This window comes from Cyclopterus lumpus, chromosome 21, assembly GCF_009769545.1.
Source record: "Cyclopterus lumpus isolate fCycLum1 chromosome 21, fCycLum1.pri, whole genome shotgun sequence".
Lineage (NCBI taxonomy): Eukaryota > Metazoa > Chordata > Actinopteri > Perciformes > Cyclopteridae > Cyclopterus > Cyclopterus lumpus.
The window spans coordinates 19,807,989-19,833,336 of NC_046986.1; the positions used below are offsets into that span (position 1 = coordinate 19,807,989).

The 25,348-nt window shown below is 43.4% G+C and overlaps 1 protein-coding gene across 1 annotated transcript in view; it reads left to right on the forward strand.

The window, feature by feature from the left end:
- Positions 1–5,503: 5,503 nt before the first annotated feature.
- The window catches only part of hdac4 (histone deacetylase 4), a 103,373-nt gene continuing 83,528 nt past the window's right edge, over positions 5,504–25,348 (forward strand). Inside the window, 2 exon segments of the mRNA XM_034561397.1 lie at positions 5,504–5,642; positions 16,383–16,662. Of these exon segments, the coding sequence (XP_034417288.1) occupies positions 16,641–16,662 (22 nt within the window). The 5' untranslated portion in view covers positions 5,504–5,642; positions 16,383–16,640.

Here is a 25,348-nt window from a genome sequence, read left to right on the forward strand (position 1 = left end):
TTTCTCTGAAGCAGTCATTTTGATGATCTTATTTTCTCGGGTGGTATAAATACAACAAACAACATTTAGAAGTGTTACGCTTATTACATTGTGAGTTAAAAATCTGCAATATTTTTATTCCTCCCTCCCTTGAAAGGGTTTTCATTAGCCTTTAAGTTCTGGGTGAATTTGACTACACTCTGCAAATTGTCCTACATTAGCAAGTGTGCGTGTTGAGGAATCTTAACTTTTAACATTGAGCAGTTTAGTCACGAACAGCCTAAAATGATTACTTAGCTTAGCTAGATTGCTTAGCTAGATTATTTAGCTGACGCTTTTATCCAGCGCGACTGACAATAAGTGCTAACGTTCCTTGTTTTAATGAGGATAGCGATCACCATTAGTAACAAAAACCTGAAGAAGAGTAAGTCATTAAATTCCACCCATCTCAAGCTTTAGAGACATTCTCCTCTCACTATAAACCATGCAGCCACACGCGTTGAGCTGACAGGTGACTGACAACTTGGAGCGAATCCGTCCCACTCCAGAGTTTATCACAGACATGCGAGACACACAATTTGCATCGGAAGTACTGTGACTCATTTGACATCACTTTGCTGAATTAAAACGAAATGTCAAATTATACAGCACAGCCGCGGGGGTCTCTACCAATGACGGTATTCAGGTTTGTCAGAGTACTTCCAATAAAAAGCCTCTATTTTCTGTCGCTCTTTTTTCCCTCAAGCCCAGACGGGTGTCACCGATTCCAACGAGGCTGACAAGACAAGTGTCAACACAGGTGACGAAAAAAAGTCTCTCTTGCCACATTTTCTTGTCATTCAACCTCATTTTCTGCCACTTTCCTATGGCAGACGTCGCCATTCTGCCACTTTATAAAACGCTCGGTTAAAAACTTCCACAAAGGCATGAGGTTTCTTATCAGTCTGACTTCAGCCCCGCTGTCTGTGAGACAGACATCTGAATGGTCACATCTGCGTGCTAAGATGCTCCCATTGACAATGCTCTCGTGTTCAGTTTAGCATTTCAGCATGCTAGCATTTGATAATGATCAATAATTAAAGTCAAAGGACAGCTGAACGTTTTGCAGGTAAAAGTATTGGATACAGTGATATTTTGACCAGATGGTGGCGCCAAATGGGAGGTCAGGAGGTTATCTGCCCCACATTTTACAGCAGTCAAACCAATAGTTAAAATAGGCCATAAATGTGCTGCCATTGTGGAGCAGAGATCCCTCTTTTTTCCCTTTGCAGTCTTGTAAATCATCTCTTAATCCCTCACAATTGTCCCACGAGTCTTGCGTAACAATATTCCTCATGTGCTAGGGGTCCTGACCCCCCCAGTTGGGAAACAAAATCCATGAGTCTGAGTATGAATGTGACACACATTTCTGTCCCTTATCTGGTAAATACATTGTTTTATTATGTTTTTTTGGCTTTTTGCCTTCATGTTTTGGACAGATTTTAGACACAGGAAAGGGTGAGATTGGGGATGACGTGCAGCAAAGGGCAGTATTGGTTGGCCTTGGTACATGGAGCACTAGGGCAGTAGGTATTAAAGTACTCCAAATGTTTGAAATTGAAATCTATTTGTTCAATAGTCTTCTTATATCTCCTAACTATAGTTTATCAGCACTCATTATTTTTCCTTTACCATACACTTTAAATGACTGCTTGTGTAAATGAATAAAATCAGAATTAAGTGCAAATGAAGAAGTGGAACTCTTTGTCGAACCCACATGTTGCTTCAATCACCCCAACACAAGCAGCGCTGCGATGGATGGCTATTTTCTTGACCAGGAAGAATGCGCGTTGCCCTCCGCGTGGTACTCTAGTGCCCACTGCAGAGCTGGGTGGGCGATGAGTGGGAGGTTCATTCAAATGAGGCAACGTGAACAACCACATCGGTGGTATTTTAGTGGAAAATGGTCTCAGAAGAGAGAAACTGAATGTCTCAGAAGGACATCCGTGTCTGCTTCGGCAAATAAACAACGTGGAATAAACACCTAAATGTGTATTATGGGTGTTTTCTTTCCACTAGTCTGAAATATTACATGTTTTGGAAGCAAAAACCAAAATGAATACTCGTTTATATTTTATGCATATCAAATTATTGATTTCTTCTATTTCCACCCTCCTCAACTGTCTCTTTGAAAGCTGTGCTACAATATGTTGTCATGGATGGCAAACGAAGAAGCGCACCAAGAATTTCTTTGGACAGTGAAACCCATTAGCAGTAGCATTAGATATATACGTTATACGCCGTGTGCTGCAGTGGGAACGGTTGCTGGACAAGAAAATGGCCCTAATAAAATCTTCTGTCGTTGCCCCGAGTGCTGATGGTATATCATATTGCATGGTGTGGCATGGTGTGGGGGCCATATCTGCCTCCATTACAGCAGATACACTCTGGATGCATCCCATTTCGAACGAGTTTCACAGAACACTTATTATGTTGTCAGTGGTATCCTTTTAGAGGCGAGCGCGGGGCCGGGTTGACTCGTCCCATCCACGTTCAAATCCGCTTGCCTTGCTTGCTGCTGCGGACGGGCCCGCTTGAGCGGCTACTTATTATGCTGTCAGTGTTTTCTTTGGCGAGCGGGTTGAGGAGCCGGGTTGAGTTGTTCCGCACTGTTTTTCAGATGAGCCCCCACTCTTAATAAAGATAGGGTGCCAGTGTTTATTTCATTTGTCGCAGCATCAGGTGTCCTTTCAAGCCTGGCATTAATATAGCCCACTGTTATTGCGGTGTTACATCAGCGCCTTGGATCACTGTGAGCACATGCTGCACACTGCTGGGTGTCAGCGGTGTAAGGACACCACATAACTGCAATTCATCCCATTTCTTTGTCACCCTGTGGATTTTAGTCCCCATATTCTCTTCCTTCTGCTTTCACTCTCTTGTCTTTACATCTTTTTTGAGGAAGACCGCTTCACAGGTTCCGCTTTGATCATGTGTGTGTGTGTGTGTGTGTGTGTGTGTGGGGGGGGCATTTATCTTCTCCTGTCCAGTCCACATAATCATCTCCAGAAAGTGTGTCGATGAGAAAGTGTTTCAAACGGATGAAGGGGAGAATTTCACAACTCCGTTTTTCTATTTCCATCCACCTAATTAAAACAGTTTTCCCAGAGAGCGCTGTTTGTTTTTTCTCTCCTTGATATTGTGTCATTTTCTTTCTTTTTTTTTTCAAGGCAAAGCCTGTCATTGATTGCCTACTGCAAGATATGTGCTGCCCATACGCAGACAGCAGTGTATTACAAGTTGGGGGAAGACGTGACTTGATAATTAAAGGCTTTCCTCAGTAACAGTGCGGTTCAAAAATAAATAAAGTTATATATAGTTATACATCTTCTTATAGAGGAAACAAATTATGGTCTTTACTATTCAGGACGAGGTGGATAAATTATAATGTATTGATGTAAGATGAACTCTTCAAGCTCACCACCATATAGGTGACGATTTCTGCACTACCTCCAGCTTCCAACTCAAACTGTTAAATATTCAACATAAAAACAAGAAAATGTCAACGTGTGTGTACTTTCCCTTCAGCATCACATAATGAGCTCGTGGCAGCTATTGTGAAATGTGACTGTTGGGAAGGCTTGCCCACATCAAAGTCCTGCTCCAGTTTGGTGGAGGAAGCTCACACTTAAAGTTTATCTTCTTTGTAAAATAAAAAATAAAAAAGTTTTACGTTTGTGTTATTTGCAGCGTCCTGAAAAACCCGACACAAATATATTCCTCTCCGGAGAAAATGTGTGGTAGCTGAAGCAAAAATAATGGTAATCAAAAGCAGCAGACAAGGATTCAGTGAAACAGTTTGAGCTGTTCATGAGAAGCTGCATTTCCGTGTGCCGTCACCATTCTCGTTACGAAATCTATTTTAAAATCTCTCCGCTATCTTAATCTTAACAGGCTTTAAGCGCTCTTTTCCAGGAAGCAAATTGTTATTACTCGAAACAAGAGTGACGCAAATCCAGAAAACTTGTGGTGCTTCACACAAGTCTCACTTCTCTCAACTGGAAAATCTACAGTTGGTCTGCGACTCCCTGCAACTAAGTATTAAACCGACTGCTGAATGCAACAAGTTGACACATGCATGTTCACCGCAGTTGGGAAAAGTCAGTCTCAAAAGGGCTGCCTGGAAATCACCAAGTGAAATAGAAGAAGGTGAGGCGGACTGAGGCTACACTAGGAGTGAAAATGACAATATTCACTCACAAGGAGTGCGTTGAACATGGAAGATTTGTGATGTAAAAAGCTCTATGGATGGTTTCTATTATATCTTGTGTTGGGTGTGTCGAGCTGAGTCTGCCTTGGTCTTTGTGGTGATATTACTAAATGTATTTAAACCCCATACAGGCGCTGAAAACATAGTTTCTCAATCAGCTTCTCAAGTAGTTAGGGTTAAAGTGTGATAATACTTGCCAGTTTTCGTAGTTTAAATTCGAAAATCTGAGCATATCTATTGCCTCCTTATGTCTCTCAACATGGCGACGCCGTCTCGCAGCCAACGGTGCTAACAGTGCCATAACAGTGCCATAACAGTGTCATAACAGTGTCATAACAGTGCTAACAGTGCCATAACAGTGCCATAACAGTGCCATAACAGTGCCAACAGTGTCATAACAGTGCTAACAGTGCCATAACAGTGCCATAACATTGCCATAACAGTGTCATAACAGTGTCATAACAGTGCTAACAGTGCCATAACAGTGCCATAACAGTGTAATAACAGTGCTAACAGTGCCATAACAGTGCCATAACAGTGCTAACAGTGCCATAACAGTGTCATAACAGTGCTAACAGTGTCATAACAGTGCCGTAGCAGTGCCATAACAGTGCCATAACAGTGTAATAACAGTGTAATAACAGTGCCATAACAGTGCCATAACAGTGCCATAACAGTGCTAACAGTGTCATAACAGTGCCATAACAGTGTCATAACAGTGTCATAACAGTGCTAACAGTGCCATAACAGTGCCATAACAGTGTAATAACAGTGCTAACAGTGCCATAACAGTGCCATAACAGTGCTAACAGTGCCATAACAGTGCTAACAGTGTCATAACAGTGCTAACAGTGTCATAACAGTGCCGTAGCAGTGCCACGAAAGGACAACAAGAGGGTGGCAGTGCTGTAGTGTATAGGAGGAACCACAAAGGCTTTCCCAACAACGCCATCAGTAAGGACGCCTTTACCAACTGTAACTGTAAAAGTCATTAGTGATAAGGGTGGGGGTGATAAAACACTAAAAACAATAATGCGTTGTGGTAAAACAACATCACATGAACACAAACACAAACCCACACTGATGAAACAAGTCTCAAAGGCTCAGTGTGATCTAGAGGAAGGGGCACGGTGGTGATACACACCTGTGTGGCCCAGGCGCCTCCACACATATGCAAAGCACAAATCGGCAGCCTTCACTCACACTGTCATAACTCCACTGTTATCTGTCGGTCACCCTGTCCTGCGGACCCCGCCTCCTACGGAAGCACAGGAGGTTGCCGGACACGTGATTCATTCAGTATGGCGGAGATGTTGGCCGAAAGATCTTTTACAGTACCGACGGGTCCTAAAACCCTGCGCCGTGGATGCTCCTGGAGACCAGCCATTTGCACCCTCGGGTGCTCTCAATTCAGGTAGTGATTCTTTTTCTTTTCTGTCCTTTTAAAAAAAAAAATTAGAATTATCTTTTTTTTAAGACGAGCTCACAGTCCTCTCTTTGGCTTGAACGTTTAGAGAGAAACGTGACTCCAAAAAAAAAAGTACGTGTTTATGTTTTCGGTTGACGTTAGTGGCTCGAGCGGAGTTATTCTCCTACACTTGACTCTTTTGTGTGTCTGTTTGTGTCTCTTCTCCGCAACAGAAGGAAAGTGAAAGCGTTCCTCAGTGACAAGAGCGGACTTTAAAAAACGGTCGACTAACGTTAAACGTGTTACGTTGTTACTCCGCTGCTCGATCCCACTGGGACTTCTAACGTCAAGCTAGCCGCACCGTTAAAAAGAAAAACAGGCTGTCATGTCGGAGAAGTGACTTTTTTTTACGGGCAGTGGACGACTCACACTGACAGACTTTCAAACTTCTGTCCCTTTCATTGAAGTTGCGCTGCAGCGCAGACGCTTTGTTCATCTCTGCGAGGCTCCGGGTGAAGAGTTAACAGATGTCGCGGATAATCTGGTCACCTTGTAGCAATTGTTTGTTTATCAGCACGGTAACCTACGTCACGCGTTAACAGGAACTGTCCCGATGCAGTAAAACGTAGCGTTGTCTCTGCTCTCTATGGCGATAGCTCTGCTCCAAACTATCCGCTGCACACATTTCTATAAATATCTCAGGCTACTTGTGTGTGTGTGTGTGTGCGCGCGCGCGCGCGCGTGCGTGTGTGTGATAGAGGGTTTCTGCTGAGGTTGAACTGCCGCTGCCACAGCGTCGGGTGTAAACTTGAGTCTTCGTGAAGTGTAAACACGAGAGAGCAGCAGCACGAAGAAGACCACGACGCTGTAGTTGGTTTCCGGCTCGCAGTGTCTGATGTGACAGTTTAAGGGGAAAGTTAATATTTTTTTTAAAATATGTTTTTATATTGATTATTGTCGTGAAAGGTTCCAAGGCATCCGAGCCTTAAAGCTGATTAAAACCTACTTTCAGATTCGTGAAACTATTTGTATTTCATTGTACATGTTATTCATGGGAGCTAGAACAAGTAATTTCCCTGCAGTCTGTCAACCCAGGAAACAATAGATGGAAAAAAGCCCTACATTTACACCTGTAAAAACAAGGTGTGAGAAGGAAGCTTTATTGTATCCCTTATTTTGTCATTAGATTTGACAAGTCGAAATAAAGGAGCTTTTGATCGAGATACAAAGCAATTTCCTTTACCCCCCCCTTCTGTTTTCCCCAATGGAATAAAGGTTTCATTGTGAAACTGTGTTTTTACACTGAAGTCTACTTGTTTATAAAGCCCAGGTGTGACAAGTGTAAATGTATGTATTTTAAGCTAGACCTGATCTATTGTTGTCTGTAATCAAGTGGAATTTAAATATTTTTATTTGATAAAAACAAGGTTTTACCAATCTGAAAGCGAGATTTAAACAGTGTTAAGGCGTTCAGGCGTTCGCCTTTGGTTGTCTGACACCCTTTCACGACAACAAGCGTTTCCGTAAACTTGGAATCGGTCGCTCAATACTTTCATTTAAGTTTCCCTTAACTTTCCCCATAATATTCACAGATCGGAAGCTAACATCGACGTCCTGACAGCGGTGGCGGTGCCTCTGAGGTGCTAAGACTCTTTTCTTAAGCCTTCGCTATAGTGGAAAGTATTCCCTCTGCGTTACAAGCTCCGGAGGATTGCTGTTGCACGCTCGTAAACTTCGGGCCCCACAGGAACAAAGTCACCGCAGCCTTTCTAAAAAAGCTTTGGCTCACTCCTCTTAAAGGATGACTCTGCTGAGAGTCCTGATTGGAGCAGAAGTAAAACAGGATCTTCTTTGTCTGTTATCCCATTTCCATGTCAGCTGAGCATCTCTTTGCGCAAATGGTAGTACATAAGTCGAAGATGTTTATGATTTAGCCTTTAACATTTTTTTTTTACTAATGATGTCCCAAGTTAGTGAGTGATTCAGTGCGGCTATTCAAGTAGAAATATATTACAACAAATAAGCGCTGTACTGAAGGGGCTACCACTCGCCCCTGCATGGTATTAAAAATGTCTCATCCCAAGTTGTAAGGGGAAAGTATTATACAATTAAATTATACAGTGATTTAAATTATACAGTGATGTAAAATATACTTCAAGTGCAGTTAAAGGTTCAGGATTTTTTATTAATTCAAAAAATTCTGATTTGTATGTGACTTAAATGTTCCCTTTTGCGGTAAAATAATCACAGCAATCCTCCATAATATTATGTAACATCGTTCACCTGTTAATCTCATAGCGGAACAACCCGCTGGGGGCTCAGGGGCAATCCGAGTCCTCCTACACAAACAGGAAGTGTTCCCACGACTGTGCGGTGTGTGTGTGTGTGATGTTAATTCCAGGAGTTGTTTTGTTATTAATATGTTATAAATCACCTTTCTGTTGTCTGGCTGGTGATCATGCTATTTGTAGAATGTGCAACATGTCTGATGGCTGCACTGCCTTGTGGTTGTTTATAGGCTACTGATGGTGGAAAGATAAATCCTTCTACCTCTTTTCACAGATTTTTCTCTTTGTGTGATTGTTGAATATTTGTGCAAAATTGAGTCTAGAAAAGAAGCCACTTAGATGGCGAGGAGCTGACGATAAACACCTGGCTTTTAAATTTCACATTTATACAGTGGGGGAAAATGTCACTCACTCCAACTGCACACACCGTTTGTGCTAAAATGACGCCGTTAAACAACAAAATGGATTCTTGGATCAAAGGTACACTGAGATGATTTTGAATCACCGTTAATGCATTTTCAGTGAGTGAGTGTCTTCTTCTAAGAAACCCTCTTTGTGAATGAAACACCTGCAGTAAATTGACGTCACCGCCTCACATTTGAAGTTTCTGCGCGTGTGTGTGCCCATTCGTGGAGCTAAAGTGTCTACTAATTATATATTGTGGGATTTTGATGCACAAACATAAAGGCATGCAGTCAATGGATGACTGCAGTGTCTAAAGCCAGTTTCACGCAGCCATGTAGAAAGTTTGTCAGAGTAAATGTAATAACCAGATTCAGTCTCAGGAGGCTAACTGGTATCGAAGATAATTTCCCTTCACTGCCTCACAGCATTAAAGTGTATGTCACACTCTGTTAAATCAGTGCCGTCCCCTCCTCACTTCATTATGTCTCACCAATTTAAATTCTCCTCTTGTCACACCTTGCTTCACTTTTGCTTCTCCAGCCTCCATCTGTCCTTGTGACACAGGCTCATTTAGCCAGAGATTCATTTAGCAGTTAAAAGTGTTTTTCGAAGCGAAAAAAAATCGACAGCCTTTTATTGTCAAACCATAACTTCGAGTGGCATAGACTCGGACGGACTTTGACGCTGGCACTAGCCAGAAATGTGTCGCGAGTCAACTAATGAGTAATGAGACTGAATAGCACGGCATAGGTGGCATGTCCAACCATGGTTAATGTGTCGCCCCCTTAATATCTCCACCATGCAGAGGAAATACATTGCAATTAGTGGCACATGAAATGCCTCTGCTAAGAGCATCGAGGCAGACATTTAAAATAATATTATAAAAGGTCATAGAGTATTGTGCTGGCACTTCTGCTTCCTATTTGACAGGGAAAACAGAAACAAAGGCCCCAGATGATCTTTGTTTACGTAGCCGTGCCATCACTGCATGCATGCTTTTAAGTGCACGTAAGTCTCTCTGTTGTGCCCCTCTGGCTCGCTAATTGCCGGCCTGACCCACGGTGCCATCGTGGAAGCATAGCACCCACCCTCTGTGCCCCCCCCCCCCCCCCCCCCCCCAACCACCTCCCCCGTCAGGTTAACACTATTGGCTCTTGTCAGCACCGTCGTCCTCGTTTGCACTGTTCCTGTTGTTTGTACCGTTAGCTGCTTGGCAGTGTCCTCCCTATCTGCCCTACTGCCTTTCAGCATCTTATTGTGTCTTTGTACTCTGTCATCCTGCATTTGTTAGACTATCTCTCCATTACGTGCATTATTTGAGATGCCACTAATAAAACTCGAGGGAATCCGTTGTTTCACCGCAGTCTTTGAGCCAACTATTTCTCTTCACTGCCATTCATCTAAACCAGCCGTTTCCAGTTTGAATCCGTTCTCTTAATTTTTTGGGAGTAAACAGAAAACACACCAAGGTCAATGGAATCGATCATTACACAGTCACTTCATCTTTTCTCATTAGGCTTACTGTTGCGCAACTTATTAAAAGAAAGGAAGTTGGATATTGGCCAGAGAAGCAGTAAAAGTAGACCAGAGGAAGATTCAAAGCGGTAAAAGGGACACCGAGCGTTTAATGGGCAGCTATACAGAAGCTCTCAGCCTCAACTGATGTGATTTGAGGCTTGATAAATCCTTGTGGTTACACAATGAGCTCATGGCTGCAAAACATTCTCCCAGATTCAGAGTCTTATACCCTGTTGTGCCTCACAACTCCAATAATCAACCCGTTTTAGCTCCTTTGTGCTCAGCCGGGACTTTGTCCTGACTTTGAACCCATCCCAGCTCAGTTCGCAAGTGTTGGAAGGGTTGGCAGTTGGGAAAGGCATCCTTGTTTGTGGACATGTTGGGGTTGTCACGCTAATGGTTACTAATTGAGTCTATTAATGGCATTGCGGTGTTGGATACGAGCTTGGTGACGGGATCCTGTGGTGCACAGGCACACTCAACCAGCAGGACTGTGCAAACTGTCCCACCACCCTGCCCCCTACTCGCATAATCATCCCACCCAGTCAGGGCCCTCAGTTATCCGTTGCCATGTTGCATTCAAATACTGAATATAAAATTAGCCACAGGTTGACAGGTTATCTTTATTTTTGTCTTTCACAGAATAAAAACATTCATTTTTACAGGTGTTTTTGTGCCCGTTTACGTAAGGCGTACATGGGCCAAAACCCCATTTGAAGTTTATGAATATTGCAAATGTTATACTTCTCTCAGAAGAAAATTGCCAGCGGGAGTTGACAGTTGCGTTTTTTGCCAATCCTTCTGGTTAAAGGACTGTAATTCTGATTCCCTTAGTTTGTCTGATCCTGATCGCCATACCTGTCTGTCCACAACACTGGATGCAAAGCCACAAAGCAAACGTTGCTTCTAGTCTGATTTTAAGGGAGCTTAAACACAACAAAAGTCAAGCACTGTTTTCAACACCCGGTCTCATTCTATAAATGAGAGGAGCTAAACGTCCTAGGTCAATGTTCAAAGAATTGAAACTTTGGCTCTGTGTTTTTTCTTGAGCAGTTTAGTGTGAAGCCGTACAGTGGGTCAGGCTTCAGTGCTCCCCAAGTAAAAATAAAGAGAAGGATTTACTCAGTTGTCTGATCAAGCAGCTTCACACATTGGCTCACACTGTGGTCATACAAAACTCTGCCTACTGTCATTAAGAGGAAAAAATTGCTCCTTAGTGCAGAATTACAGATCATTAAAGGTCGACGTGGATAATTAATAACGGAGATGCTGAGAGAAAGTTAAGTACATGGGTTAAAGAGTGAGAGTGACATTGAAAGAATGCGAGTAATAAAGACAGGGAACTTGAGTGGGCTTTGCCATTCACAGTACTTGGCATGTTGCACGGAAAGATGCTACTTCCTGCTTTTTTATTGGACTCAGAATAGTTGGACTTTTGTTGCCAGGGTAACAATGCATCGGTGTTTGGTTTCCATTAACAACAGACGTGTGTGTGTGTGTGTGTGTGTGTGTGTGTGTGTGTGTGTGTGTGTGTGTGTATTACCACTGTGTCCTTGTTATTACCGTGGGCTAGTTGACAGTATGTCAAATCTAGAAAAAAAAAAAGCCATGTAAAACCATTTTTCACGTTTGTCTGTTCGGCTCACATTAATGGAACCGGGCTGTTTCACGTGGTTCATCGTGATGCACCATTATATATTTTATGCCAACAATTTAAATCCCCAACTCAACATATCTCCAAGTTTCACTGGACCTTGGAGATCTCTCTCTTTCTCTCTCTCATGGCACACTCCAGCCTTTTTCCTCAAACCTAAAACGTTAAGCATGCCTATAGAGTTCCAGGCTGTCTGGGTTTGAGACATCTCCGTTATTAATTATCCACGTCTCTAGTTGAGATCAGCAAAGGCTGCAGACACACGCTTTTCAATAGAGGCTGCACAACGTTACTGGTGTCAGGGGAGGTTTACGAGCCGAGGGTTAGTTTGTTGTTTTGATAAGATAGCAATTTGTTTTTCAGAAATGACATTTCAAGGGAATGTTTATTACTCTTGTCTGGTTTTGCAAATTAACTTAAGTTTAATTAAGTTTCAGGCACATTTAACTGAATTTCAGTGTTAGAAAATATAAAAAAACTAAACGGACATGAAACTAAGGTGTACCACCCTATTCAGTTTTGAATGTTGCCTGATCGTTTCCTCCAACGCTTTTTAATGCAAAAGAAGCATTAGGCAGAGCCCTGTGTTACAAATGTATTTTAAAGTGACTTTAATTTGGGATGTCTTTAAACTTAGCATTTGTGCATAACTCAAGTGACAGGTCATACGTATGACATAGTACGTTTCTGCAAACCAAAGGGATATGTTGGATGACTTCGTTTGTGAACAAAAAATGCGTAAAAAAGTTAATATTCATTGCAGAAGCTCACAATGACACGTGGTTAACAAAGTGAGTGGTTAACGAAACGTTTAGAAAAAATGATAATAATAATCATGCAACAATATAAGGTAAAAGATAACTAGTGTAAATAGATACCCTTTGTGGACATTCCTATGTAATGTTATATAACAAGGGTAATGTAATTTAATGTAACAAGGGTATAATCCCTGTTTAACTGTTGGCTTGAGAAGGGACTCGAACAGCAGCGTCCTTGGCTTTGACTCACTCTCCATAAGTCCCATCAGCCCTCAGTGGACCTTCTCGCTTTACATACTCATTATTGTGACCACGTAACTTTCAACAACAGTCGCTCGATACACTTCGCCTCTTGCTCTTACGCGTTGCTCATTTTCCCACGTCACTTGCTGTGACCCGGTGCAAAAATGTCCGCATCGCCTCGTGGTTTGTTTGCAGAAACGTACGCCCATACTTGAACCTGTGCCCTGGGCTTTCAGCCCCCCCCCCCGTATCAAGGAACACAATCCACAGCTGATTGATGTGATGTCCTGCGGTCGTCGCCCCGGCCCAGTTCACTCGCCAACGTAAACAAGCGGCAGACCGTGTGGTGTTACTGCTGGTTCGGTCATGCCTGGTTTCGGTCACGCCTGGTGGGGCGTCGCGTATTCTCCTCAGACGTGTGCCCGCTCGCTCTCCTTCCCCACGCTTCTCCTCCTTAACCTCCTTTACTCCCATGTCACCTCGAACCATTAAGCGTCCTAATGGCCTCGACTGAGCCGCCGATTGTTTAGAGACATCAAAATATTCTCACACTGCCCTGTCTGCAGTGAGGTGCAATGTTTTTTTTATTTTTTATATTTAAATATATATATATATATATACTACACTTCAACAATTTTTGCCAACAACAAAGAAAAATCAGGAACATGTCAATCAATAGCATACTGGCGGCGCTGCTAATCCCACTCGCCAGCTGAATTATTCATAGTCAATTAGGGCTGAGAGGCTGTAGCTGTCTTCATGGCTCAAGTGCATTTTCAATGATTCATTTCATGAGCTACGTAAGGGGTCTCTTAATTGTTGTTTACTGCTTGCTACCCGACCACATGTTATTTTTATGCCATCGTGATTACTCCCGGCAGCGCTCGGAGTGCTTGGGAAATGAAGTCCATTACGTGGGTCCTGAGAGCTGTTTTCCTGTCAAGTGCCGTGGAACATGTCCAGGTCCAAACTTTGAAACCTCATCCCATCTTTTAAGCATCAGTCGGTGGAATAAAAAAAACCGGGGACCCGCGTATAGATGCAGGTGGTGCATTTTATGGTTCTAGAGTGCAGTAAAAGTACCTGCAGCGTTATACACCGGTTTCTATTTTTAATAGGATACCAGACGAACAGTTGACATTACAGAAAAAGTGAAATCATATGGAGGGAAATTTTTTTTTTTAAAAGAAGAAAAATGCACAGCTAACCAGGCCTCAGCAGGTTTGCTGGCAATATTTAAAATGTCTTGTATTATTTGTTTGTGTGTGGCAAACCAGTATTTAGTTCTCTCACATTCTCTGAGGTTTTTGCTGCCATAATATGACAAGCTGTAAAAGCAAGTCTGAATTTGGCAGACGTATCTTTGACAAAAAAAAAGAAGAAAAGGCGGCGGCTGGCCTCCAGTTGACACCTCATACCTCAGCAAATCCATCCTCTTTTGTGTATCCCTCCTGGGAATTAAAGTATTGTCCAAATACTACCAAATACACAAATAGCTAAACCTTCCCTCTGGTCATGTTGGCCCTGGCCTGGAGGGCGTGCAGCTAACGGTTCTAAACGCGCTAACTGTGCAAACATGTGCGTCTGCCTGAGCAGGTGAGTGCTACACTTCCCCAGCTGTAACCCACATACTGGTGGCTGGAGCGGTAGAGGCTCTGCTATGTACACAAAGCACAGAGAGACTCTGATTACAAACCACACTGAGGGAGAGAGACTTCATTCTCTGTCCAGATCACTCGACTATATCTTTACATAGCAAATGTCTGATTTAATGCTCTTAATATCGGATGGAGCAGTGTCTGGGGACCCACTTTTTAAAAATGAGAAACCATTCACAATAGGCCTTATCTATAAATCCTGAGAGGCCAATTTGTGCATGAATGAATGTTCAGGACTACCTTTAACGCCACCTAATATACCGGTAATGTTGAACAGGTATACCAGCCATTTCCAAACTTTGTTTTATACATGTGCTATTGAAAACGTACGCATGTTAAACACATTTTGAAAATGAGGCCAGCTATAAATGGCCATCTTATTGTTTTCATTTACTCTATTTAGTTAAATAAACACAATGTACACCCGCCTTTTTTATATTAGATTCAACCTATGGGTCCCCAACCCAAAGACTGGTAATAGAGACCCTTCAATGCTAATGAGCTGGGCCTTAAATGTTGTCGTTCTATTTAAAGGACTGTTTTTCTTCCACGATAATTCCTGACAAGTGAAGTAAGACCCTGGAGAATCCTGGCAGTAACGTCGTTTCCATGAGATTTTTATTGGGTCTGCGCAACGCTTGCACCTTCTTTCCACCTTCTTTCCACCTTCTTTCCACTTTCTTTCCACCCAACTAATTTATTTGACAGTAATTCACTTCAACAGCCTTCGAGTTACGGCATCTCTCTCTCTCCCTCTATCTCTCCCTCTCCCTCTCCCGCTCCATCTCTATCTCTCGCTCCCTCTCTCTCTCCCTCTCCCTCTCCATCTCTATCTCTTTCTCTATTTCTATCTCCCTCTCCCTCTCCATCTCTATCTCTATCTCTCTCTCTATTTCTATTTCTATCTCCCTCTCTCTCTCTCTCTCTCCCCCTCCCTCCCTCTCCCTCCCTCCTTCTCTCTGTGTGTGATCTATGGGAGCGAGATAGGACCGGAGCACGTACACACTGCATCGTGGCCTCTGTGGCATTTGTAGTGACCGATTGCAGCTCTCATCACCACTTGTTTGTGTTCTGCTCTGTTGACACTGGTTAGATGTGACGGAGGTGAGCGTTAACTTCATATGTGTGTGTGTGTGTGTGTGTGTGTGTGTGTTTACATGCTCCTACAAGTTTTGATTGCACAACACACACACACACACACACCAGACCGTATGAGAAGTTTTCTTCCCCTATAGTCTTGGCCCTTATGTTTGCATTTGATTCAGAAGGAAGAGCCTTTTTATCAGGACACCGACTCCCACAGCTGTGGGAGTGAAGATATAGCCACGTCACGTTTTAATAATTGTGTTCATGGCTGTGCCAGCATGAGACCGTTTCTCAAGAACATTAGTGTCTGGAGCATTTTCATTTCGCTGTTGGAACACAGCACTGACAGCGACTTGCTGTTACGTTTAGATTACGTCAACGTGCTATTATTTCGGTAAATCTAGACGGTCCAAATGAAACCATATTTATTTAATTTTAAAAAAAAAATCTCACATGAGGAAGCCGAGAGCTGTATTACATCACTTCTTTTTTTACCTTTCCTAGAATGCAGTTAGAATATTTGTAATGGGGTTTCAACAGATACTTCCAGATGGTCTCCAGCATCAAACAATCGGCAAGCGTTTTCTTTCACGACGAGGAGTTTTAATCTCATTTCTCTTTCATAGCAACGAGAACGAGTTTCACCGCTTTTACTATTTTTCAGTTGTTGTTGTTGTTGTTGGCTGTGACTTCTCTGCGGCTGGTAGTCTTACATCGGCAGCCACACTGCAGCTCACCGCTGACCATGCATATACAACACTTCACACAGCAAGTGACATATATGGCCCAACTTCCTGAACGTCATTGGGAAAAAAATAAAAACCTAGTTACGGGCTATATTATGCACGTGCCACTGATGGAGGCAAACTGATCACAAAACACAGGGGTCCATCCGTTTCTTTTGAAGGTTAGTGACCTACAGGTCTTCGTTCCCCTCGGGCCTGTGCCACACGTGACCTCCGGTAAACACACAGGAGCTTTTGGCTCAATAACTGCGGGGAGGAATAAAAAAGTCGACGGGACACAAGCCCTGATTTAGAATATTAAGCGTGTTTGTTTTCAATTGGTGTGCGAGCTTCTATTTGGAATTCCCCATCTTAAAGAACTTGTTTTCCTTTTTCACGTCCACCTCTCAGAGCCTAACTGGAAGGAATCCTGCCACGACACACCGCTGAAGTCTCCACCTGTGGCTCCGGTGTGATGAAGCCCTGAGAAACAACCGCTCTCTGTCCCTCCTCGGCCTGGCGCCTCCACCTGGCTGGCACCACCAACTTGGCCGGAAAAACACATGGTGGTCAGAACAGCCTCCACGGAGGTGCACTGACACCGCTCACCCCCTCCTCCTCCCTCCCCAATCACCTCCTCCCTGTCAAGTCTGCCTGGCAACGGCAACGATGAGCTCTCACAGTCGCTCAGGTAAGATGTTGAAAAAGGTTCTAGAAGAGTTGTACAAGAGGTTTTGCTCTTCTCCTTCGGCTGTTGGAACAGGAACAATGTTTGGCTCCTCAGATTAGATCCTCAGACATTAAAAAGTGCATGCGCGCATTCTTTTACGTTGAGAGTTTTGTTTAAGGCCTTGTGTTCTGTCCATAGTGTGTTTAGGTATATTCAAACGCCTATGTACTATTTAGGTTTTCTGAATGACCTGTTGAATGACCTCAGGTCGGAAAACAAAGCGCTTAATCAGGCTCATTGCAGCACGCGTTTATTGCATTATTACGACACGTATGACTCTTTTGAGAGCCAGTAGACTTGTTCCATGCATTTATAAGAAATGGTAACTGAAGCCCTGCTTGTGAATACATTATTTTCTTTGAAGATCTAAGTTACTATCAGCTAATTAAGCTTTCAGCCCACAGTATAACTTAAAAAACAAGGGACCAGTTTATTGGCGAGTCTGACGGCAGAAATGGAGGGAATCGACTTGTGTTGTAGCCAATTACCAATTTAGACATTTGCCAAAGCTGAGACATTTTTTTATTAACGGCGAGCGGCACAGCTGAATTGTAGCCGCTCTCTATTTTGCTGAAGTTGCTGATGATTTGATTACATCTTGCCGAACAAACCAAGACCCGCGGTTTTTGATTTAGCGTTTTCTACAAGGGCCCTTCAGTTTCTTTTGAGTGACGACTCCCTCGCTCACGCACAGCATGTTGCATTGTTTTACCCAGTGGTGTCTTGGAGAGCGCACGTGTTGGTCCGAGAACGTATTTTTTGTGGTCGGCCTAATTGATTTGCCCTCATGCTCACCCGAGAAAACAAATTGATGCAGAAACTAAATGGTTCAAAAGTAAAATGGGAGCAAAGCTGTAACTCAGTCATTTTTAATGAAATCATATTTTACGTTGAAAGGCACAAATTCGTTATTGTCTTTTTATTTTTTTAGCGAGCGCCGTTCAACCCATTTAGTCTCAGTCAGTTTATATGACAGCAGCAGTCAACCAGATAGGTAAAACAAGATGGCGACCGACGAAACGGTGTCTACATCCACCTTTTAATTTACAGTTTACACTGGTGCTTTTTGGTTTTGCAAGCATTTTCTCGATGGAGTAGACACAATATGTTTTTTGGTTCGACAGCCGGGCTTCTGCTCGCCCACCATTCGGTATTATATTTCACAGGAGGTCTCTCTTTGCGCGCTCAAAAATGGATTCCCTGGTCTGCTTGACCAATGAGGTCTACTATTCCCCCTTAATTTTGTTTCTTAAATCACAGCCACGGTGCAGATCTGCCTCTTCCTCTTTCTCAACTGCAGACAAAAGTGGACAAAAGGCCGGTTGTGTGTCCTCTCTTTACCCATCGTGCTTTGGCTGTCTAGGTTGTATTCAACGTAATGATGTCACAGCCATTGAGTGAGTTTTGTGGTGCTACTGCTGCTGTGTGGCACAATGTGGGTTGTTGGCATCGGCTTCTTTTCTCTTTTAACTGCGAGCAGAGACAGGTTGTTGTCCCGGCCAAAGCGCTGTGCGTCAGAATGGTTTCAGGCCATCCGGAAAGCTGTGAACTCTGGCACAGGGCAAAGATATGTGGGATTTTCTTCTTCTTCTTCTTCTTCTTCTTCTTCTTCTTTTCTTAAATATATTGTGTTATGTAAGAGGAACCTTGGAGTTGGACATTATTTCCTTTTTTATTTGTTTCCTCCTACTCAATTCTCAGTCCTCACAAGTTTTATTTTGTCTTTATGAAGGTTTCTAAAATAATTTACAGCTGTGGTCAGTTTTGGAAAATGCTTGTTAATTTACTTGTTATTTCATCATCTGACCTGCTTGTGCAATAATCCACTTTTGAAACAATTCTAAAAAAGAAAAAGTCCCTACCTAAATCCACATTTGTCAGGGTAATCGCAACACATTTTCATCTCATCTGGACTACTTCAATAAGGAAAGGAACACTTTTTTTTTAATGCATTCACAATATGCCAGTTGATGGACAAACATAATCCCACATTTTGAAAAGCCAAATTTAAAATAAACGACACCAAAAACCGCCGAGGTGAAGTCCTGTTGTACTTGCCAGACTCTTCCCCACCCGAGGAGCTCCCGATGTTGAGAATGGACCTCTCACTCCTCGATTCCACCAACAGTTAGCAGTTCATTTTCCTCTTGTCGCCCTCCTGTTTGTGCAGTGTTGCTAAGCCCTTTTCCATGTATGAGAGATCATCATTTCCCGTTCTGAAAACCGCCATTTTAGATCACTGAAAGCCCTTTTGTCCGACTTAAACTTGGGTGGCAAAAGGCTGGCATGTTGACATGCTACTTGGCATTTTGAAGCTAGGTTTATGGCCTTGGAGCCGGAGCTAGAACACACACACAGACAAGCTCCCTCATCCCAACGAGACCCTCCCCTTCGCTCTCCAGCGGCAGTAATCGGTGGCAGGTCCTGGCTGGTGGGATGGGGTGGGGGGGGATCTTGCGTCAATACATCGTCACGCAGCGCGACTCCCCTGCCTGGAACACAAACAAGAGACTGGGGGCCGTCTGCTGCAGGAGGCCCCGTGTAGCTTTTTAAAACCCCCTCTGAGGTCTGTACAGTCTGACCAAAAAGAAGGCTCATGCTGGGTTTAGTAGTGTCTAGTATTGTTTACCAGTCTTACTTGGCATTTTAACTTCCTGGAGGGATCCCAAGCTCTTCATCCTGTCTTATTCACGACGATGCTGGCTGGTAGTGCTGCTTAGGAAGCCTGTGGGGAATCTGCCATGTTTTTTTCTTTCCCCCTCCACACCTTTTTTCCCTCTTTCGCCGTCGTGCACACAACAGATCTAAAAGAACAGTGAGGCTGTGGAAGAAAGGAAACGCATTACCTTAACTCCCAGGTTTTTTTGGGGATCAGCAGGTTGGCAGTGTTGGGAAAGGAGGGAGAGCCACAGCGGTGCAGTTGGGGGGTGGGGGGCTGCAAGGAGTTGGGTTTTTAAATAAACACGAGTCGCACCTCCTCACTTTTCAGAGTCTTATTCACACCGCTGAGCCACGGCAGATGGTTGTGAATTATTCATGTCAAGTTTTTGGGGAGAGGGGGGGGGGGACAAGCACGGCCATGTGTAGATTTTTATCCCAGAGATTATTCAGTATCGCAGAGGAGGGGAGGGAAGGCGTGATTGAGAGGGCCAACGGCACAATGGGCGCCTTACAAAAGATGGAGTGTAAACAGCTAATGCCAGATAAGACTGTTCCCCCCAACCCCCCTACTCCACTGTGATCGATGGAGCGCTGCGGCGTCATTAAGCAAGATTAAAGTACAGTCAACATTGTGCTATTAGGTGCTTTGAAGATCCAAAAAACCAGAGATGTGATTTTGAAGCTTTTCTAGTGACACTTTTTCCCGTTTTGGGTCTGGTTTTCCCTTTTTAGAGGTCAAGCAGCGTAAATGGACACATTGCGTAACCTCAAACATTAAATTTGGAGGTAATCAAAGTCAGCTGCGACTGAAATGGGAGCCGTTTTTAATTCTCTCACTTGCCCTTCCTTCTCTGCTGTCACTCACTTCCTATCTGCCTCTCAGTTATAATCTGTAACCGTAATAAGGACTCGCAGTGGGAGCTATCAAAAGCCTGCAGCGGTGGATTAGAAGAGAGTGGCTAGTGTCTGGGCCGGGCCACTGGAAAGGGAAGCGTAATCTTCAAAAAGGGAGATTAACCCCTGCTGGCCCAAAGGTGACGATTCCCCATTTACAGGGGCCATCGTCACAGGGAAAAAGGCTCCGAGGGAGGGTGCGTGTGTTAATTGATATGTTTTAGTCCGAACGTGAAGAAAGTTGCTTTAAAGACGCCTGGAGTCAACCAATGCAGGAGGCAAAGTTAAGTAGGGCTTATTCGGAGGAAGTTCTTTTGAAGAAGTTTCGTTTAGGGAGAGTGATGCTGCTTGGCTCTGAATCGCCCGCAGCCGCTTTCATAGCCACCACTGCTGTCTAGTGATTGTCCAAACGAGCCAGCGGGACACAATGGCGCTCCTCTCCTATCTGCGTTTGATGCATTTGAGTGCTGCAGAACTGTTATTGTTCTCATTTATCCTTGGCGCTGCGAAATTCATCTCTTTTTTTTCCTCAATGGAAAGACGGATGGTACTGAGAGTTGAACCAGACTAAACAGAGTCCCCCCTCTTTTTAATTTTTTTTTAAAGAGAACAATAGAAGCTGCTGTGGAGAAATAAGATTACTGCCTCATTATTGTCTTTCTCGCCACAGTTTTCCAGAATATTCCATTCGAGTAATCTCATTGCCAGATGAAACAAGTGTGCAATTTAGCCTTCGGAAGAATTTATTAAACGTTCAAAGCTTTTCTTCTGCCGGAAGAGAGGCTCGGAATTGAATTGTGGTTTTGTGCCCAAACTGCTGTGCGCTGTTCTTTCAAATAAACAAAGATCTTCCTTTTTGTTCATTCACTATTGATTATTCAACGATTTCATGGTTGATTTGGTGGCTAAATTGGGCAACTGGCATTGAATGCGCACATTTCTTAAATTAGGAAAAATTAACTTACCTTTTGTGTAAACTTTCTCTGGCTGGCTTTTTAGGAGGCTCGTCAGTGAGTTGCCTTGAAGTGGCTTCACAGGAAAGACCTGGAATTACAAATAAGTGGAGTTTTACAGCTGAAGCTAAAGTGTAATCAGAAGTGAGGGCTGAGACATCCAGTACATGCAGGGCATAGTATTGTGTTTGAGCTGACAGCATACACAGACTCAGCTATCGACTGCTGACGGCCTACAGCACTCAGAATAGCCCAGATGTCCAATCCGTAATAGATAAAGAGATTAAGAACATGCAGGACCTTGACGATTAACCCATAAGGATCCACATCTGCTGCTACAGTACGGGTTGGAATGCAAGAGGTCACGTTCCCTCTCTCATTGTCTGGGTCCTCCTGAGCAGCAAAACCAGAACCGGCACTGTGAGACCAGAATCACTCACCGGCACCGCTTTGTTTCCCATCTGGCTTGGAGGTGCAGTCTCCCAGGGCAGAATGGACTTTTCCAGGCACTAATCTGAGGATAAACCCTGAAACCGAGGCCTACGAACTCCGCCGTGTGCCGCGGTGTACTGGAAGTGCACGGAAACGCCCCATGGAGCGGTTGTGTTCGCTACTATTGACATCCCCTTCTGACGGTGCTAGTGTGGAGGAGATATGATGGTTTGGGTTGTGCCCTTTGGGAAAGTTGTTTAAAAACAGGGGAAAAAGAGTTGTCTTTCAGCTTTAATATTCTCAAAAAACAGTTCAATGTTTGTCATAGGGTTGGGGGATCATTTCTATGTTCATATAATTGTGGTTATTTATAATATTCAAACATGAATTTTAAAGGTCTGGGTGTCTATGCCTGGTGCAACTATTTCACAACATTGGTTAAATTTATCACCTTATCTTCAATATCACAATCCAAATCATAGCCATTACAGCAACTACTCTTATGGAGCGCAGAGCAACGTTTTGGTGAGTCTCTTTGTAATTAAGGATTAAGAATTCATGCGGATTAGGGCTTCAACAGACATGCCGCTCCGCTAGCAACAGCTTTAAATGCACAGCAGGACGCAGATTCTAGACCTACGTTTTTTTAAATATCTTAGTTCTGTTATTGGTTCAAATCGCATTAACACTGGCGTAGGAAGAAAAAAAAAAGGATCATCGATCATCCCTTAAAACTACATTCTGCGATCTGATCCAGACTCCCCGAGCTCGGTTCTATGCAGGTCTGTGGAAACTCGGCTCACAGGAGATGAACTTGTGAGAGCGGTCTCCTAGGATTGGATCGGATGCTGCAGGAAGCACATCCAGTGGATCGGCCAATGAGCATCCTCGTTATTAAATTAATGTTCCCACAAGGAAATGTTTTTGTTGTTGATGTAAATAGCTGTCATAAATTTATCTTTCTTCATCCTCACTATCTGCAGCGGAGTCAAATGAGCTCATTGTACTCTGTAGGACATAATATCAAAGTGTGTTATGGTATATACGTATTTCTATGTTTTTCATGACAAAGAGCTGAGAGGAGGTGTGCTGATGTATTTCTTTATTTAATACAAATATCTTTTTTAAAAAGTAGAAGCAAAATAATGAAAGTTGCCAGATCATACAGACTTAAAATAAAAACATTACTAGGCCCAAAAGCCCAACAATTCTTACGAGTTAAAATATCAACCTATTTAAATATCATGCAGACTGACCAATGAAAGCTATCGCCCTTGTATCTTCTTTGTACACATAATAATTATTGATCAACTGAAGTGGTTGTTTCTCACACTAACTGCTTTCACTTTACTCCTCTGAACCCTCAAAGTAAATAACCACAGTACTGGTGCTAGCCAAAAGAATCGCAGACCATCACTCGTTGTGGAAATCATTAAGTGAAACTGCTGGCTGCTGTTTAGTGGTTTGCTTTGTAGTTTATTCTCATGTGTGCCAAGTGTGGGGAAAAAAAGTGTTTTTTATTTCAGAGCAATTGGGTGTTTTTGTCAGCAGATGCACTGGATGAAGGATCCAATAAGATTGTCCGGTGCTGATTCTGATCCAGTAGGTCAGCTAGAGACATCCAGTCAATATAGTGACTTAAATCATCCCCCAAAGGGCAATTGAATAGTTCCCTGGCGTGTGTGAAAGAGAATATCTGATGTCTGTATCGTAGTGGCATTAACGCTCAGGTTTTTCCCAGCACCTGGAGCCGCGTCCATCAGCGCTTTCAGCCGCGGTGCTCGATCTCGGTTGGGCGGCTCACTCCTTTGCTTATCCCTTCTCGGCGGTTCTTTAACGTGTGCTCTTGGAGTGACCGTGCTCCTCCCGTCCCACGCGGTCGGGCAGAAGCCAGCGTCTGCAGTAGGGCGCTGTGGCCTGGTTCACTCAAAAGATCACGACTGGACACCGACCGAAATTCAGTAGCTAGAGACTCGTACTGATACGCCCCGAGTGGCGTGTGACTGGTTTGCCTTGAGGCTGAGGGGAGAGGATTTATAACGTTAGAACTCTTATAATTCAGATGGGGAAATCGGGGGCTGTTGAAGTCAATGTATTAGGTCCAGAGCCTTCGACTCAGCAAGTCTTTTGAACTCCTACTGCTCCTCTGGAGCTGCTCCCCTGCCAACGGAAGACTCCTGCAGATGCACAAATTACGCACACGTGTGAATGTGTGTAATTTGAAGGTCTTTAAAAAAAATTAATTATTAAAAGCATGCCTGCTTAATAAACACCCCCTTATAATTAGCAGTTACAGCCCCTTCTCACAGACTTTCTACCTTCTTTTTTTTTTTTTTATGGCATTACCAAACAGCTGCGATCCTCAAAAGTTGTCAAACTATTAGGGTAGAAAGTTTTGGTTTATTACAACTTTTGATCCTGGCCGGACATTAGTCCTCTCCTGTTGTTGTTGTTGGTACAGGTTTCTGTGATTGTTCTGAGTGTATAGACCGTTCACTGAGCCACACCGCCGGGACACGATCACAATGTTTTGGCTAAACATGCTTGCTATTTGGGATTTTGGAGTAACAGATGACTTTATGATTTGCAAAATGTAAAGTTTATGTGTCAGGTGTATATTTAGCCTCATACCTACAAAGGCAAAGTCAAGTGGAAAAAAACCCCAACTCCTCAGGCACGCCAGGAGACAGGCATTACACTCGTAACTTTTCTGAAGACCCTGTTCCAAGAGAGGGGAAGACGGAGCGGGGGGGCGCAGGAGGATAAAAAGCTCCAAGGGAGTTTGAGCTTAGCTCTGTACATTGCCGGAGATAAAGCTTCTCTACTCTCTCGGGCCACAGTGGTTCCTTGAAATTAGAATTAAATCAAAGCCAACCAGTTTTCTCATTTTGGATTGGCTACTTTTTCTTTTTTTTTTTCTTTTTAAGTTTAATTCCCTGAGTTGTTCCACAGGACAGAATGATACTGTTGATTTTTGTTTTGTGTGTCTGTTCTCTGCAGGACAGTATTTCCCACTTTTTAGACGCAAACAAGCTGAAAGAAATGAGACTCGCTCGTGTTTTGGTATTTTTCTGTAGTTCAGAAAGACCAAACTCAGTGGTGGATGTTTCCACGGATGTTTCTAAAAACTAGCTGATTCTGTGACAGTAGTCTGAAGCTAATGACAGACGGCTGGTAGATAATGAGAGTGCTTCTCTTCTCTCTCCATCGCTAAACTCTTCGAACTTCTATCACATTGATATGTTAGTCTCGTCAACTTTTATTTCGCAACACCTCCGGCGCTCCGGAGCTGTGAATCGAGCGTCGGTTCAAGCGCCTCCAGCTCACGGTACCTGTCATCAGCTGTATCATTTCTGGTTTGTCGGTCTGATTTATTATTAGATCCAACATCGTGGGATGTGGCCTGCTGATGAACCGTTGCTGTTGCACACATAAGCCAATCATCAATAGATACGGTGGCACTTTTTAACCTCAGTGCGAGATGTTCAGCATAGCATTATTGTCAAATAGTTTAAACTTTCTACTAATTACATTAGCTCTCTTTTGGTGGCTTTCCAAGTGTGTTTAAAATATTTTCATTGTATAAATAAATATGGTCTCCGCTGACAGCCTTAGGGGCTCATTATAGAATGACTCAGCCATTAATATACAATGCGCGTTATCGTAGCTGTGTGCCTTAAGGGAGTGTAACTGTACCACCGTCCCCA